Here is an 18,834-nt window from a genome sequence, read left to right as displayed (position 1 = left end):
ATACTACTACAAGTCACGTTTATACAGGGCTGAATGTTCACTGTCTATCTAACTGTCACACATATACTCAGACAGCCCACTCTACCTCCTGACCTGCAGCTTGTATATTTATTTAAACAGGTCTGCATCAAATATTCACAGTAGTGCAGGGTTTGATTGGTATTTTAGAAGTCTTTACAGAGAATAATGATGGAAATACATGTGATACTGTTAGCACTGGGCCTGACTTTAAAATTTCCAGGCATACACATTTGTGTTTCTTTCTTTTTAAAAAAACATTTTTTTTCATGATCACCAGCTTTGACTGTGAGCACAGAAGCAGCACGCACCTTTGTATTCAAAGCTTCTGTTTGAAAAGGGCAGCCAATCAGAGTGATTGAATTTATTTATTAATTTCTGCTAATAAAAAGGTGTGTTTGGTTAGCTAAAGCGACTTTTTTTTAAATACCTAGATTTGTACACTTTTCTTAATAAAATCGAACTTTTTTCATAGCTTTAGATAAACACTTTGATTAAAGATTGCAATGTGAGAAAAATATGCAGCGCTGAGCAGAGAGAGACTTTATTTATTGACTGAATGTTCTGTTTTTTTCACCTTTGACCGGTCCTGTCAGGTGCCTTTTTGTTGTAATAAGGTAGGATGGTGAACTTGTATATGTAGTTATGCACTAATTCTCTTGACTTCACAGTAAGAAGAGTTTTTAAATAGAATAAATGTGCCATTAACAATTACATTTTACATCTTAAAAATGCTCAGTTTGCAAAACCTTGACAGTTTAAACAAGGAAAGCATCAGCAGAGGTGGTGATAGTAGTAATAGTAGTATGTTCTTTGGGGTCTTGATATAAATGTATAATATAACGAATTGAATTGACTCGTGCTTTCACGGCAGTACTTGTTATTTTTCAACTGCACCTGCGATAGAAAGCAGCCCGTTCACTCCTTTAGAAAAACATTAACAAACCAGGAAGGAGTTACATATTTAGTGTGTGCAGAGGAGCTCTGACGGTGTTGGAGGGAAGTCATGGAAAAGTCATGAAATGTTGCAGCGCTGTAAGGCCACGGTGGGAACCCTTCAAAGGCTTTGCATGATATTTTTGGATAGTCTGACTTTGAGTCCTTTCTTTCCTCCCCGTCTGAGGCGAAAGGAGAAAGAACGGAGAGCAGCTGGTGTTGAATTGGTCCTCTGGTGAGAGATTAGTGTGCGCTACTCCCCCTGCAGTCTAGGCCGCACTGCAGCTCCAATCCATCCTGCCTTATAAATTCACCACGGACTCACAGTGACAGGTTCTGGCAAGGTATACGAGTGCTGTGTGCAGAGAGTGCATGTGCCTGTGAATAACTCGGCTGGTGTAAGTATGCAAGTGTATGTGTGTGTTTGCGTGTGTGCGAACCACATGATTTCCTGTTTTCATTCCATTCTGATATTCCACATGTGTGTGTTGCAGGGTCCTGGTTGTCATTACAGCATGTATGTTTTTTGTGAGGCATTAAGAGTAATTGTAGAGTGTGGTGGGAAAATATGCAGAGAGGTGTATCAAGTGAGGGGGGGATTGGAACGAAGGGGTGATGGAGGGAAATAAAGTAAGTGAAGGAGGGAGGGAGATGAAGTTAGATTAAAGAAATTGTGGGGAGGGGAGAGGTTGAGGAAACAAGCAGTTGGTAACGTGGTTGAAGAGAAGGAAGAGGAAGAGACAAAGACAGAAAGGGAGAGGAGGAAGCTAATTTAAAAAGAAAACATGACAGCAATGCAGCCAAGTGTAGTGAGCTGAAAATAGAACATGTTTGTTTCTTCTCTTTTGAATGGCAAACGAACAAAGAATAGTATTGCAGCTTAAACCTTTTTAATCCGTAAACATGTGTCTGTTAATCAAGTAGTCGTTTAACAGAAAGTGACATCCTTTCTCAATTAAATCTTTAAGACCTGCAACTTTCTGCAGCTTAGGGACACTTGGAAATAATCTTATTGTGGCTGTAAAGTTCTCTAAATAATGACTCAGTAAATATGTAGTCTCAGCTTGCTAAACCTGCCATTTTCCAAACTGTTGTTCGCTTACTCTTTAGCGGGGTCTTTATTTTTGGTAACCTCTGCAAAACGGTTTCAGCCAGAGCCAAATGAAAGTACCCAACACTACACTGCATTTTGTTAACTACCGCCACGAATAGGGGTTCAGCATCGCGAGATATATTTGTTCATCAAATGATCGGAAATAAGATTCTGCCACATATGTTATCAGACTTGTTGCCTTTGCGGTAGGTGGACAGATGCTTACATGCATAAGAACGATGCACAAGTCGTTTATGGAAGCTGTGACGCTTTTGACTGTTTAATAGTTGAACAATTAGAAAACTGTGCATTGCATCTGATGAATACGACACATTAATCCGGCAGGAACTCGTCAGCTGTTGCAGTCAACCTTGACACAGTATTATAGTAAAAGCCCCCAAAATCATCATGGAAATGGCTTAATGGAGCTGCATTGTGTAACTAGAAGTATTTATGTTTAAAATCAGAGTCAGAGTCGACCTGTGTCCTTGATTTTACTGACACAAAGGTCTGTAGTCAGTCAAGGTCAGCATTTTCACATTCATCCCTGCACTTTCCTAAATGGAGACTGTTTTCAAAGAGCTCAGCTTTCAAATGCCAGGGGGCCAAAATGTGTTTTTAGCTTGCTTAGTGAGGGCATATTCTAGAACGGATTTAAGGGACTCCTCTGCTCTTCTTGAAGTCTTTTTCATGTTTTCCTTTTAGTTGAGGTTTCTTTTTTTTCGAGGAGTGAAGTTTTTCCCTTTTTTCATTGAAGAGTTTAAAGACAGACGATGCTGAATGCTGTACATGTTAGTGAGCTACATAAATAAACTGAAGGAAGGACTAAGATAAGGAGAAAATGACGATATAAGAGGCTATAAGAGAAAGGAATGAGCAAAGAGAGGTGGGGAAGGAAGCTTGAAGGGTAGATGAGCGAGTCTCAGAGGGGGAAAAGAGATTTGGAAAGCTTTTGGATGAGATCATGGGAAGTAAAGATCTGTGTGTTTAATATGAGGCTTAACAGGGCTCGGCCTGGGCCCGCCTATTCTTTATAAAGGCGTACACACACACAGTTCAGCATAGACCCCTCCTTTCTTTTTCTTTTTATGACTGGTTCTGTGATTGCAGATCCTGCTGACTACACACACACGCAGCTGCACCTGTCCCTGACACGGCTCAGCAGGAAGAGGCGTGGCCTTTCCTGCTGATTCTGCCTGCATTTAAAATACTTGAGCACCATGACAACACTGGTCACAGTTTCACCTCACTGCTTTCTCTTATCAGTGTTTTTATACTCAGAAAGTGAAGTAAGCGCTCTGCCTAAGTTCCTCTTCTACACTTGTTATGATATTTGCACTTAGCACAGCATCCGATCTGATCAAGGGAAGAGCGGCAAGAGTCTTTGTCTCAGAGGGATGAAATCCTGCTTAGAGCAATATGCACAAAAAAAATGCTGTAACTGCAAAAAAATCAAGAATAAAACCCTGACTGAGCTCTAAAATAAAGAAAATCACTGTATACTGTACGGTATATACTATGCATCCATTTATCAGTGCACTGCTCAAAGGAATATTCAGCCACACACATTCATGCATTTGTATCTTGCCTAAAGTTATTCCACATGCTGACTGTAGAAGTCAGGAATCAAACAACTGGCTATTTAAATGAGTAGATAATCTGCTTATTATGCATGCCTTAACATTAGACTCACTTTCACCACTCTACCAGTTTTACAGAGGAGTTTAGTGTACTTGTTACAAGTACACTCAGATGGGGCTGGGGGTTAGTGGAAAAATAAATCATGCCATCAGCATTATCTCAGATTGGTGTTGAGACTTCAATTACTTAACGGGGACCTTGTGTTATAAACAGGCGGTGCAGTGTTACTCTGTTTCTTCTGCAGTCTGAAGTGTTATCTGCATGGCTGTCTAGTTTAACTGTATGCTGTGAATGATCGTGGATGGAAAAAATAAGACGAGTGTTGGAAAATGCGTCACAGTCTTCGCATATTTAGGAAAAAAAAGGCAAAAAAAAATAGGAATGAGGAAGCCTTTGATCCTAAACTGATTTCTTCAATTAAGTGGCTTGGCCTTCTTTGCCATTTCTTTGATGGTGCTCTGCAAACATTTGAAGTAACAGGTAACAGCAAATTATTACTTGCATTCAGGTCACCATCTTTTCAAAATGCATTTGATATGAAATTGCACGCAGTGCTTTTTTGAAGCACTTGTAGATGCCAAGTTTGCCTGAGCATATTCATTGCTGTCTGTTTTGTTCCATGTCGGCTACTTAAGGTTAATTTGAATAGAGGAGTGTGTTTGGTTTAATGAGAGGGAGTGTTTGGGTAGAGGACAGACTGTCAGTGTGGTGCCACTGTTACGTCCCTGACTCATTTCCCTCTGAAGTGCCACGTTTGAATCACGCCCAGGGCTGTAATTATTCTTTGTAAGGCTCATTATGGTTGCAGGGAAACATACTGTCTGTGTCTGTGCAGCAAACCAGCTGTTCCAAGTGAACTCAAACATCGCTAACAGTTCAGCTGCTGCAGCCACATAAGCTGGCTGTAGCTATAGATGATTGAAGATGTATGAATATTAGCAGGTATGTAGGAAGCACGGGTTTCTGTTTTTAATATTGTCCTAAGTAACATGACAGTACAGCATCACAGTACGGTTTGGTCTGTCTAATATTTGGCTCCAAATTAATTTTTAAAAGTTCAGTATAATAAGGTTTGATTTTATTTCATCTTAGCGAACAGTATGTGCTGGGACTTTGTAGTAGAGTGTTAATTCTAATTACTTCAAGTGTGTTTAGTTTATTTTTCCAATATTTAAATATGATAACATTTACAGAGGTTCATGCTGTATGTTTGGTCAGCATTACAGTCGCGTGGCTCAGTTTTTCACTGGTCTGCATACTCACGTCAGAGCTTTCTAATTATGTCCTTACTGCTTCTATATTAATTAGGAGGGTAAGAAGCTATCAAGTGCTTCTAATCAAATGCTTTTGATTAACGGATCATCAGCAAGTGTGACCGCTTTGGATACAAGCAGATGTTTTAGCAGTTTGCTGGTCTGAAGCAAATTCATGCCAATGTCAAGATGCAAATAAACAGCAAAAAGCCCAAGAGCTATGTCGCAGACATTGACATTTACCATGCTAACTGAGGTCTGCAAAGTTCTTGACTGCACGGTTAGAGAAACATGAATGTGTATGGGTTTTTTTGGAGGTTTGCCAAGAGAAAGCCATCCCCTTCTCGTTTACGTTTGCAAAGTTGCATATGAACAGACCACTCCTGGAACAGTGTCCTTTGGATATACAAGCCCAAGATGGAGATATTTGGCCTGAATGTACAGTGCCACATTGATGAAAGTCAAACACAGCATATCAGCACAAACATCTCATACCAACTGTCAAACACAGTGGTGATCATTTAGTGTGGTTTTACAGCCACGGGACTTCAGCCCCAGCAGTCATTGAGTCAACTCTGTGTACCAAAGAATTCTCGAGCCAAATGTGAGCTCTGTCCAGCAGCTAAAGCTTGGATGAAACTGGGTCATGCAACAGGATGATCTTATGTACACTACATCGTAATGGCTGAAAAAGAAAAGAATCAAGGGACTCAAAACTCAACCTGAATGATGTAGCAGGAACTTATGAGACCTGTGCATAAACAAATGCCCACAAACCTCAATGAACTGAAGGAATGTTGTAAAAAAGAGTGGGCCCAAATTCCTGCACAATGACGAGAGAGACTGATAAAGTCATACAATAAATGATCCCTTCAAGTTACTGCTGCTAAAACAAGCTGCTCCATAGTTTTCCACAGCATTGTAGCTACAACTTCCCAAATTCAGAATCTTCTGATTTTAGGGATCTCTGAACATTGTTAGCAGAACTAGTCCAGGTTTCTTTAAGAATAATGTTCGGCAGCTATGCCATTTTTAAATTGCCCAACAAATGTTTTTTGAGAATACAAAGTGCACAACGGGATAGCTCAAGTGATGAGCCCGTTATCAAATCATTTACAAGTTATATGGCGCCCTCTACTGGTGGTACTTCAAGCATTAGCTCATAGAAGGGATTCCTCACAGAGAAAATAAGTCGTTTAAAATGATTTAAACACAAAGTCATTCAGTCTGTCTGTATCTGTAGTGCTGTCCGTGGTGGATAATTGGGTTCTTCGTGTACAGCAACACTAACCTTTGTGCATTTGTGTTTTTAGTGAAGGAGGAATGTGCATCAGAGGAAGAAGAGGAGGTGGAGAAGGATGCTCTAGTGGAGGAGATTCTCCAGCAGGGAGACACAGCCATCATCTATCCTGAAGCCCCCGAGGACGAGCAGAGTCCGACAGAGACGGGAGGAGCCGATGAAAACGGTAACACGCCAACATCACATATTATACTGAATGTCATGATGCAGATGTTCAGGTATTACTATTGCTGTGTCGAAATTTCAAATTCTTTGATGTCAAGCACTACAAATTTCCAGCTTCTTCCTGCTCAGCATTCTGGAGTTCATAGCATGCTATACTCAGCTTAGTACTCACCTCAGAAGTGAGCAGTAAATAAGTGGGATTGTGAATTGTTTGAAAAGCTGACAGGTAAACTAGTTGTTGGGGTGGATAACAAACGGCTGTATTTTCAGAGCTTTTATTTCAAACACTGAAGATCTCCGAACACATTTTCTTGATAATGGACCTCTGAGGTTATAATAAAAGATACAATCAGAAAAGTGAGATATTGTCACACAAATCTGCCATTTACAGTTGAGACACTAAGGTTCAAACTCCAAAGTATAACCACTAAACTCAAGTGTTGAGTGCTCCACTAGCAGCTGGTGAAGTTGAGGATAAAGTTGAGATAGCACAGGTCAAAGAACATTACTTACTTGGAGGAAGCTCTGAATGTTCTGGAGCACGAGAAAGGCATAAATGCTGAAATAATAACAGTAGCTGGCTTGTTATAGCTTTAAGGAAGATTTAAGGGCAAAGACAATAGTAAAACTTATACAGTCTAGAGAGGTTTTATGAAGAGCAGGTTATTCTCAGGCCTTCATACAGAGAGTGGGGAAACTATGTTGTTTATATCCAAAATATTTAGCTTATGTGTTGGACTTAACACAAAAAATGTTTGGGAAAACCAGAGGTAGATGCACAGGAATGTCACTTTTTCCCTCCATCCAGCTGGCTAGTTACTGTATGGAGAGTTGTGGATGCTGGAGAGCAAAGTTAAGGAAATGAGCTAACCAACATCAGAAAGGTGTAGGAGGAGGAGGAGCTGTTAGACTGTCCGACATGCTCTTCATATGAAGTGTAAGAAAAAAAAAATGAAGCATCATCTATCATCCACGTTTCCCTTTTGCTTCCACCACAGGAACACCTGATTCTTTTTCCCAGTTGCACACTTGCCCCTACTGCTCCCGGGGCTACAAACGCAACGCCTCACTGAAGGAACACATCAAGTATCGCCACGAGACCAGTGAGGATAACTACAGCTGCTCGCACTGCAGCTACACCTTTACCTATCGCTCGCAGCTGGAGAGGCACATGAGCCACCACAGGGGCTCCAGAGAGCAGGTAACACCTCTTAGCATGAGAACCGAAGACGCAATGCGCCAAACTAAGAGCGAAATCAGGTCTGATACGTGAAACTGTTACCCAGACTCAAATCTCTGCCTCAGGATCACTAGGATGAACATTTTGTCATGTTGTTCAACTTTAATTCACTGATATTTCTTTTTCGGTTTTAAAATTTTGTGCACTTTGATTTATTATGCATGAGATTCGGTCTGTTATGTAAGCAAAAACACGTCCCCAGTGCTCCTTTCAAACCTTCGAGCTACAGTTTTCAAAAATGTTAAAGCTTTCACACAGAATTCCTATGAAATATTCATCTGATATTAAAAGAACTGAACGACACAGAAAAATAATGGCGACATTCTTCTTTTCTGACTCAGCGTCACGTTTCGCAGTCAACAGGAGGATCGGTAGGAACAGGTGGAACTCGCAAGTTCAAGTGTACCGAGTGTTCCAAGGCCTTCAAATACAAACACCACCTGAAGGAGCACCTGCGCATTCACAGCGGTGAGCTGCTGCACACATGCACAGTCTGCTACAACCTGTGTAGCTGTTCCAAACTGCAGGCCTCTAATCATCGAACATTTGTCTGCAATTACTGCATTTACAACTGACTAATAATTTTCATTAAATGTACACATTAACCGACTGAAAATTTTAGGTTGTTTTTTTCGTTCGTGTATTTAATTGGCACTGTGTATGTTAATGGACACCAGATTTCAGGTGTTCCATTAAAGCTGGTTAATATAGAGCATTTCCTTAGTGCACTTGGTAAGCTATGTCAATAACATAAGGCCTGGATGCCAGAATTGGCTCAGAATGGGCTGCTGGACGGCTTTGGAAAACATGTAGGAGGACAAACAAGTTTTACAGCTTTCCCTGCTGATAAAGTTCCCCCACAGCCATATATACTACAAAGAAAATATTTAAGTAAGAGTTAAACAGTTAAATTACAGAAAAATTTAGTTTAAAAAAAAGACCATTTTCATCAATCAACCAAATCTTTATTTTTTATAAATACAGGACAGCCTGGGCAGTGAATTTCATTGTGTAGAAAAACAGAGAAGTGGTGTTAAAATTGCACTTCTTTATCTTATATTAAGATATCTCAGGGGTTACATGTGTAGTTAAACGTCTTTACATTGACAGAAAGTGACGTTTCACTCGTCCGGCCCACTTAAGATCAGAGTGGGCTGTGTGTGGGCCTCGATGAGTTTGGCATCCCTGCTGTAGACATACTAATGCAGTTTGTCCAAATATGTTGATCAGTACATTTTTTTTAATAAAGTCTCATAAAAGTGCTTGTTTTATCAGTCGGGGGCTTTAAAGCTTTTTTGGATCTGTGCTGCTGTTTAAACGCTTTTTTTTACCCCAACCCTGTTTCTTCAAAAGGGAACATAGGAGTGTGTTTTGATGAATTGATCTAGTTAAATGAAGGTTGCACTGACCTACTGCATCATCTTTTGCTACAGATTGGTAATGGGTGTCCACTCCAGTTGCCATACCAAAGGAAGTTTAAATGCCCTGCTTTCCTTAAAGAAGGAAGTTAATACCCTTTACATATAACAAGTATTTTTAAATGGTTTTATGGCCGGAGTGACCAAACTCTGTTTTTCTGCTGTAATGAATCAATTTGTCAATTCTGTAAGTTGGGCTCAGTATCACACCCCAACACATTTCAAAATAAGTTACTAAAAAATTTGAATTGTTTTTGGTTTTTCATGTTTCGAATCTTCTCTTTGAAAGTTTTGTCATTTCTCTCCCGCTCTCTGATACTTTTAGGTGAGAAACCATACGAATGCTCAAACTGCAAGAAGCGGTTCTCCCACTCAGGCTCCTACAGCTCCCACATCAGTAGCAAAAAGTGTGTGGGTGCTACGCCCCCCAACGGTGTTGCTCGAACATCGATTAAGTCCCCCCCAGCCCCTGCACAGACGAGACCTGTTGTGATCGCTCCAGCTCGTGTGGTTCTTAAAGACAAGACTGAAAGCAAACCCCTCCAGGAGCAGCTGCCTGTCACCCAGATCAAATCAGAACCTGTGGAAATTGAGTGCAAGCCTGTGACGGCGGCACCGGCAACTTCAGCCGGCAGTAACGGCGTGGTGAACGGAGGAACAGCACAGCCGACTGTGGTCCCAGCTGCAACCCTGCCTCAGGGTGTGGCTATGGTTGTTCCAACAGTAGGTCTGATGTCGCCCATCAGTATCAATCTTAATGACTTGCAGAATGTGCTCAAGGTGGCGATGGATGGAAATGTGCTCAGGCAGGTGCTGGGTTCAGCCAATGGGGTGGTGACGCAGGGGAAGCAGGGAATTGTGGTCCAGCAGCCGCAGCAACAGATCATCAGCCTTCCTGCCTTCGTGGATCACGACGGTACCACGAAGATCATCATCAACTACAGCATTAGCCCTGCTGCTGCCACAACTGCCACCGCCCAGCCTACACCGCTTGTTGTCAAAAATAACCCTACTCTGCCTCCCACTATCACGACTGTGGCCGCTGCAGCTCCCACTCCAACCACAACAACTAAACCCCAAACCCAAGAGGCGGCCGACCTTACGATTATCAAGAAAGAACCGGAAACAGTCCCCATCGCAGATGTGGAGAAGGAGGCATCCACGCAGACAGAAAAGGCAACCGATAAAACTTCAGAAGCAGCTCAGAAGCCAAAGCCCAACAGCACCAGTACATGTTTACTTTGCGATGACTGTCCTGACAATCTGGAGGCGCTGCATCTCCTCCAGCATCGCAAAGCAGCCAACGGAGAGGCCGTCGACTCTGCTGCTTTGGACCCGTCTTTCGCCGCCTTGCTAAACGAGGCAGGGGTGACCCTGGAGGAGCCGCCTGTCGTCGATCTCCTCTCACTTCTTAAGACATACTTTGCCTCCAACGCCAATCCCAGTGATGAGGAGCTGACAAAGATCTCAGAGTCTGTCAGTATCCCAGTGGATGTGGTTAGAAAGTGGTTTATGAAGATGAACTCGGGGAAAAGTGTGAGCAAGCGCCACAATGATGCAACCGCAGTTTCTAAAGACACTGAAGCCACAAATTCCAGCTCGGAGGTCACTGTGAATCAGAATGAAAAGGAAGAAGAAGACAATACAATCAAGGAGGTATCCAACAAAGCCTCGTCAGACTCTCGCAGCGCCTCCCCATCAGACTCTGAATCACTCAACAACGAGGACCTTGTCATCGTTAAAAGTGAGCCAGAAGACCCGGAAGCTTCTGACTCCCAGGCGGAACCTCTGGACCTCTCTCTTCCTAAACAGATCGCAACAGAATCGGAAAACAAAATGACTACACCTCCCGCCAAGCAGCAAGAACAGCCTCTGAACCTGACCTGCTTAAGGAAGGAGGAGCTCGAGGGTCGAACCATCTATGTGACCACACCTCAGACCGGAAGACCTGTTAACATCGTCACTGCCGCACAGCTTCCTACCTTAGTTGCCATCGCTGGTCAGGGCTGCCTCAACACCACCACGAAGCGCACCATCCTCATCCCCCAGCTCACATATACCTACGCCACTACAGCTGGCAACGCCAGTGGAGCAAAGACTGTTGTTCTCAATGGTCATAAGGTTAGTAATGCAAAACAGTTACTTCTTTTTTATTTATACAATGTGATTATTTTTTCTTATTATAAAGGTTTTATATCTTTTATTTGATCACTGTGTGATCACCAGTCACCAGGAACTAGCAACTCAAATGAATGGATTTGAATTAATTTGCTTGTGCTGAATAACTGAGAAAGAACTGAAACTTTTCAAGTCACATTATGAAAGTACTTTGAGAGCGAGACATAGCTGCTTGTGTAGTCTGTCATCCAACATCAGAATAAATGGGAAGCTGATCATTGCGGCGAGTGATAACCAAGTTATATGTAAAAAAAGTTAGCAAGAAGTTTCTAATTAGAGCTCTGTTTGATTCCCTAAAGTGAATGCTTGTCATGCACGCCTACTTTGAAGTACTGAAGCAAAGAGTATGTGTCTATTTGTACCGAGACAAATTCAGTGCCCGGAGAGTCGACTATACATAAGTCTTAATTACAAAAAACCCCAAAAACACTGAAGTGGAAGAGGTATAAAAACCTTGTTGTTGCAGCTTGCAGTTTTTATTGGTTAGTTAGTTCTTCAAAATTTCTATACGACTTTCCCAGAGCCTAACTTGACACTGCACTATTTGTTTTATGTAACTAAAACTTTTCCCCTTTAACTGGAAATTTTAAAAAAGGAGAAAATTCTCACTTTTGACCAGTCCAGAATTGATTATTGCAATGACTATTTCTTTTTTTAATCAAGTTTCTTTGCAGGGAGTGAGGGTTGTTTCCTTTTACACTGAAACAAACTACTTACAAATTAAGCATCTATAGATTACTGGAAAGACTAACATGCTACCTTTAGGTGCATTTTGCTGTGGAAAGTACCAGCGTTAACCCAAAATAAAAAGCATCCTGTTAGTGTCAGTCCTTCAACACAAAAAAACTGAAGAAATGTGCGTCAAGAGAAATAGAAAATTCCAAAAGCCTGAGACATGCTGAGTTCAGCAGTCAAAGTGAGAATCGGTAGTCAAGCCACAAAGCAGTCATGAAAGTCTGCAAGAAGCCATTATATGCTATATAAGAAACGGCAACAAACATTAGTTACTTGAGCTGGAGCCAGTCAGAGTCAGAATGTACCAGACATCGTTAGCATTGCGGTTGCCACTTACGATGACCTGAAGTCATTATTTTACCAGTAATGACTCATTAGTTTTTAGGTAATTCTCTGATTCCATTAACTTGAACTGTTCATATCTACTTCACCAATACCATTAGCTCAGTTTCAATCGATGGCAGTAGCCCCGTGAACTCAATAAACATTTCAATAACATCCTGTCCTCATTACATGTGATGACTTTGTAGAACACCCAAACTGCCTTTGAGTAATACGATATCCTCAAACCAAATTTACTTAAACATGAAACCTCGTGTCTGTGGAGCTGCTGATAGAAACCATCTGGACAGTGCACCGCAGCATGAATTTCATCAGTAGATGTGGGTCGAACTATCCAGTTCAGTTCAGTTTTATTTATATAGCACCAAATCACAACAGCAGTCGCTTCAAGGCACTTTATTTTGTAAGGTAACGACGCTAATATAATAGACAGAAAATGTCCAAAATCAAACGACCCCCTGTGAGTGAGCACATGGCAACAGTGGAGGGGATAAACTCCCTTTTAAGAGGAAAAATCTCCAACAGAACCACGCTCAGGGCCAAGCAGCCATCGACTTAAATTAGCAAAGGGGAGACAGCTCAGTTAATCCAGCATTAGTTAATCTATATCTTTAAACCTTAATGATTATCCAGATGATTGAGTTAGGGGGGACGAGTTCTTATGAAGGGAAAAACTATCCAAAGAGCTCAAATACGAGGCTGTTATATGTGCAGGGCTGTAAACATGCATTTTAAATGTGAGTCTTAAGGTATCGACTTGCTTTTGTAGCCAGCCTATAGTGTCACCTAGAGGATTTTTTATGTTTGCACTCGGGTCTTAGCTTCACATTTCCACCCATGATTGTTGCTGCTTAATTCTCAGTAAGTCAGAGTATTCACACTAGGAGAATTATCTACCTCTAAAGTGAAGAGCTTCACTGCAGGCTCTCAGGAAAACATTTTCAAGAACAACTCAGTCAAAGAATGAGCTCTTCACATACCTGTCACACAATATTTATGGTGAAACTAGCTTTCCTGAAGCGTAGGATGGGAGAGTAAATAATGTGACTCCGACATACTGTAATTCTGTTTACAACAGGAGAAGCGTTTGGAGAGCAGCTCCGAGGGTGTTTCCACAGTGGAGGAGCAGAACGACTCAGATTCAGCCGTGGCGATGAAGAAGCGGCGGCTAGAAAATGGCGTCTACCCCTGTGATCTTTGTTCCAAGGTCTTCCAGAAGGGCAGCTCCCTGCTCAGGCACAAATATGAACACACAGGTACGTCTTGTTTAAGTGAATTTTTCAGCTTTAGTCTATTAAGCAGGATTTCTGTTACTTCTCAAAAGAGTTCTACTTTTGAAGGCTGTGTTTTTACGTGTGACATCATCCCTCGTTAACTACGCGGTACTCTGAGACTTTTATGGGACACCTGGCCTGTAAATGTCCCAGTTGTCATCAGTGCTTATAGACACGTAACTCGTGCGGTGAATTAAAAAGGATATTTTCCTAGTAGCTCCAGGTAGCATCATATTGGCAGTGGTTTTATTCAAATCTGTTAGCGGTTATCTTTACTCTGCACTACTGTGTTTTGGTTCAGCCTTGACATCCACTTTAAAAAAAGGAAAGAAAAGAGAAAGAAAACATCCTTATCCTTCAAATTGGCCGTACTCTTATAACATATGAGCTTTGTTAGTGAGATTTTCTTTTGGCAGGGGATGTTAAAAACTATTAAATGCTATACTATAAAGACACTTTAAAGTCTGTTTCATAAAAGCCTCTGATAATGTGTGGCTTTGATCATTTTGTGTAAGTTTTAATGAGTATGGGTATGTCAGCAATTACTTTTCCAGGTGCTGAGAGTTCTGAATACTTAAAACAAACATTGGCTCTCAAGCTTTTTTTGCTTGTTAACAATTTAAACTTCTGATTCCCTGATTTGAGCAAATTAAAAATATATATATATATTTGTAATTCTCCCAATGGAATGTAAAGTATCAGGTTATTTTTTCATAGTTAATTGTTTTGTCTTTAGGCGTTTTGTTGTATTTCCAAAATGTTTTTGCTTGAACAAACTCTGATATTTAGTATAATATGGCTCCCAATGAAGAAATGCTAGAAATTATCACATTTTTGGAACTGGCACTAGTAAATCTTAAAGTTAAACATTCAGTTGTTTGGGAAATAAAGCAGCAGTTTCTGTCTGTTTTTAATTTAAAAGGTACAATGCATATAATTAACATGAGCCCTTAGGTTCATCATGTAAATTAACTAGATTTAGTCATGCATGTTAATCTTTATCTGTAGTGCATCTGGAGATTGATGGCAGTGACAGCCGCTGCCAGCAGCTGTCTGCTTCCCTCACTGCAGAGTACCTTTAATGCATCTGGGTTTGTGTTAAAGAGACCTGTGATTTGGCTGCAGTCTTATTTACCTGTCCAGTGTAAACCTCAGATAGGCCTGCACTGCTGCTGGTGCAAGGACAGTGAAGTGGACAAACAAACTTGTGTGAAATCTTTGTTGTTATATTCATGCTGACAAAGAGACAGATGTTTAGCTACGGTAACAAATCTCTGTTCTGTATCACCTAATTATTATAGTTACAAACGCATTCATTTATTTATGCCATTTTAATTATATTTATGTAATATTTGAATTGTTCAAACCTGCTTATGTTTATTTGAATGAACACGCAAGCTTGATTGATGGCAGGGCATGTTTATTTATATAGTGCATTTCATTACAAGTATAAAAGCGTGCCACAGGCAGTGAAACAACAAAATAATAAATAATAATAAAACAAATCAAACCAAAATAAGGAACACTTGCTTTGAATATTTTTTTCTATACTCTGTTACACTTAATGCAGGCAAAGAAGCACAGTTCCTCTCTAACTCGCTCTGGTTTCATCTGCAGGAAAACGACCCCACGAGTGCAACGTCTGCAAGAAGGCTTTCAAACACAAACACCACCTGATCGAACACTCGAGGCTGCACTCCGGTGAGAAACCTTACCAGTGCGACAAGTGCGGGAAGCGTTTCTCTCACTCAGGCTCGTACTCCCAGCATATGAATCACCGTTACTCCTATTGCAAGAAGGACGGGCCAAACTCGGGCTCCGGCTCGGGGCCACCCAGGGATCAGTCAGAGCTCGGCAGCCCAAGCGGCAGACTGCAGTCAGACAGCCGGACCACGACCCCGCCCTCCCAAATGGACTCAGACGAGAGGGAGAGTGAGGAAGAGGAAGACGAGGCCATCTGCATGGACGACATACGGGTGGTGCAGGTGGACGACGGCGAGTGCGAGATCTACGAGGGTAACTTTGACGACGATGATGAGGAGGAAGAGGGAGAGGAATTAGCAGAGGAAGAGGCGACAGCAGAAGAAGAAGAGACTGAAAAAGAGAAGGAGCAGGAGGAGTTTGCCTGTGACGTAGTAGAAGTGGAGCTGGGAGATGACCACGTGGAGGACGCCGAGATGGAGGAAAGAACCGAAGAAAAGGAGGAATCAGCAAGTGTGGATGCGGAGAAAGCGGCAGACTGTGAAGTCAATACAGACAGCAGCATCAGGGACGGGACAGGAAACACCGAAACAACAGAGGAAGCGGTGACAGACACCAAATGAAGGAAGAAAATTCCTCGGGACAGTTTGAGTGTGTCGGTCATTGAAGTCGGGTAATCTTAGACAAAAACCACATCTTGCCATCAGAAGAAAGTCACGGCAGTTGCCTGATCTTAACGGTCCACTACTGTGTACAAAAACCCAGGTGTGCCTGAACTTGAAAAAAGAAAAAAAGAAATAGAAAAAAAAGAAAAAACGTGACTTTTTCTTTGTGAAAATGAAATATCAGTGTTTAAAATTGTTTATAGAAGTACAGATTTTAAAGTAGAACTCACCCATCAACTCATTAGACTTGTTACTGAGACATCCCAGGTTGCTTTGTTTTTTCTTTTCATTCAATCAGTGTTAACTAATCGTGTTCTTGTTTGAAAACCTTTTAACCTTTAAAGATGAGAAAGATTTCTATACCTTTTTATTGCCAATGAAGTTTCCTAAAATCAGTATTTTATTGAGTTCTACGAACAAAAACCTCTGCACTACAGTATTCCTGGTTTACCTATGGATACATGCCTCATGCATTGTATGCCCTTCAGTGTTATATATGTACACTAGCTAGCGAAATGTTGTTTGTGTTAGTGTTACTCTTTGCTAGCTAGCATTACTGTTGATTTCAGTTTGACTGTTAGCCTTAAGGAAAACAAAGTATTCTTGGGGAGGGTTGGGGGGTGGGATGGGGAGTCCGGGATGAGAATGCGGCTTCTGTACGCCATAACCAAATTTGTCCTATCAGGGAAGGCAGAGTCACAACCTCAAAGCCAGCATGGCGCGCCTTTGTTTTGCTGCTCAGCACTGCCCGAACGGGTGGAGTCTCCAGGTGAAGACATAAAAGCAGACTCCGACCTCGTGGCTCGGCTGTGGATCCAAAACAGACGCGCCTGTTCTTACCAAGCTTCTCCTTATTTTGGTTGACTTTAGTTCTCAGCGAGTGTTTCAGTATTATCGGCTTATATATGAAGTCAAACTGTACGTGAAGGATCGGGGCTTTTTTTCCTGCTCCACCCCAATGCCTCCAGCCTTATGCAAGACCTGTGTGCTGTTAAAAGTGCCATTGAACAGTGTTATTATTTTTTTTCCTCACACATGTAGCCAGTATTATGTCCCTCTGTTACTTACACAGGAGCCATGTTGACTAATGTTTGTTGACTTGCACAGAACAGCAGATTTGTCACAGCAACAAAGAAGGACACTTGAGAAACAGTATTTGGGCTGTTTTGTCTGTAAAAAGACAGACCCCTTGTCCAAATAGCCCACTTGGGGGTGACGTCTTGTTTTATTTTATCTGCCAAACTAAAAGCTAGAATTATTTAGTTTACAATGATTGTTTTTTCAAAAAGACAAGTTAAAGCCAGAGAATGTTTAGCACTTTTCTATCAGTAAATTAAATCTACAGGCATGTCTAAAAGTTCTGCTTTTGTTCCTGGTACTTAAAATTGCATATTTGCTCTTGACTAAAACTTTTTTGTTATGAATTACTAACTCATCAGTATCCAATGGCTGCAGCTTGTAGGTCCAAAGTCTGAGGTTTAGAGCAGTGTTTTTAAAATGCCTTCTAATGTAAGATAATCAGTTTCCAACTTTCGAACTGCATAAATCCAAATTTTTAAGAACCCCTCAACACTCAAACTCAGTAATGTGCCTCGCCAGGTCGGCTCAGGAAGAGATAAACCAGACCAAACCCACAAAAGTTTAAAGTATAAAACAACGATAGAGAGACTCAGTAAGTTAGTCTCACTTGTGCACTTATTATTTTCAGATGACGATTAAAAGAAACAAATTCATTGTGGCAAGCTGTCCCGCACTTGAGGTAACAAGCGTTAGTGAATGTGGTCTCTGTTGAAGAGTTTGCTTTGGTTTTACCAGACAGTGTTTATAGTATTAATCTGTTTTACTTTTTTTTGTTTTAAAAGTATGTCCTCTGTATGTTTTTGTCAACAATGGCAGTATTAGAACCCTTTTCACAGATTAAAAAAAATATACCTGTTTAGTTTTTAGAAGACTTTTTTATATTTATGTGTCTTATTTTTATATTTTCTTTTATGGTTATTTATTACACATTGTAGTGTACATTACTGTAGTTTGAATTGATACAATAATATATTTTAGTATGAAAAATAATCTCGAGACAAACAAAAAAAAAAAAAATCCCAAAATGTGGTTCTGGGAAATGAAGTTTGTTTTAACAAAAAATGAAAAAAAGAAAGACATTAAAGGAAAAAAAACCCTAAAAATATAAAACATGTATTCTGTAAACTTGACTTCTGTTTTAAGCTAAAAAGAAAAAGAAAAAAAAAACAGGAATGAAGTGACAAATAGAAACTGTTACATGTGCATCCGCTCTTTGCGTCGTTATAAAGCTACTGAATTCTAAAACTTTTTAAAAGCATGAGTCGTCGCCGTTTAAATGAAGGATCTTGTTATGAAGACGTTACTCCTCCCCTTTTTAAATTTATTTTTATTTTGAAGCCAAATTTCCAACGTCCCGTCACCCTGTTTTCCGTTCTGTGCCAACTTGTTCCATTGTACTGTTGAAGGCTGCATATTGTTTGTCCTCTCCGCACCCTTTGTAAATCCACTGTCTTTTTGTATTGTTTTTATTTTAGGTTTGCTCCATTTCTATGACTCCCCATCACAATAAAATGTAAGACAGCAATTCAAACTGACTGGATTGTTTTGTTAGTCATCTGATGGAAATTTTCTGTAAGGTCGTTTCCTCAGAAGGTTTCAAGTAACACCGGAGGTCTTTCCATCTATAAATATATCAAAAAAAGAAAAAAAATGCAAAGTGCAAATACTTCTATGAATATTTATATAAATATATGAATATAAGTCGTGTGTTTATCAAGCAGCTACTGAGATGATCTGAACAGTAAAAGAGAGACTTCCCTCATAATGATGAAAAAGAAAACTTTTTTTTTTGTAG

General features: G+C 40.7%; 1 protein-coding gene across 2 annotated transcripts in view; it reads left to right on the top strand.

Annotated features, from left to right (window-relative positions):
* LOC120737652 (zinc finger E-box-binding homeobox 1-like) overlaps window positions 1–18,564 on the top strand; it is a 72,780-nt gene extending 54,216 nt beyond the window's left edge. For both annotated transcript variants that reach the window (XM_040038473.1, XM_040038474.1), the window contains exons 3-8: window positions 6,255–6,407; window positions 7,405–7,607; window positions 7,988–8,114; window positions 9,390–11,185; window positions 13,398–13,575; window positions 15,211–18,564. In XM_040038473.1, coding sequence (XP_039894407.1) covers window positions 6,255–6,407; window positions 7,405–7,607; window positions 7,988–8,114; window positions 9,390–11,185; window positions 13,398–13,575; window positions 15,211–15,917 — 3,164 coding nt within the window. In that variant the 3' untranslated portion in view covers window positions 15,918–18,564. The remainder of the gene's footprint in view (window positions 1–6,254; window positions 6,408–7,404; window positions 7,608–7,987; window positions 8,115–9,389; window positions 11,186–13,397; window positions 13,576–15,210) is intronic.
* Window positions 18,565–18,834: the final 270 nt, after the last annotated feature.

Source organism: Simochromis diagramma, unplaced genomic scaffold (assembly GCF_900408965.1).
Source record: "Simochromis diagramma unplaced genomic scaffold, fSimDia1.1 OVJJ01000247.1, whole genome shotgun sequence".
In the NCBI taxonomy this organism is placed as follows: domain Eukaryota; kingdom Metazoa; phylum Chordata; class Actinopteri; order Cichliformes; family Cichlidae; genus Simochromis; species Simochromis diagramma.
This window is presented reverse-complemented; position numbering and strand designations above follow the sequence as displayed.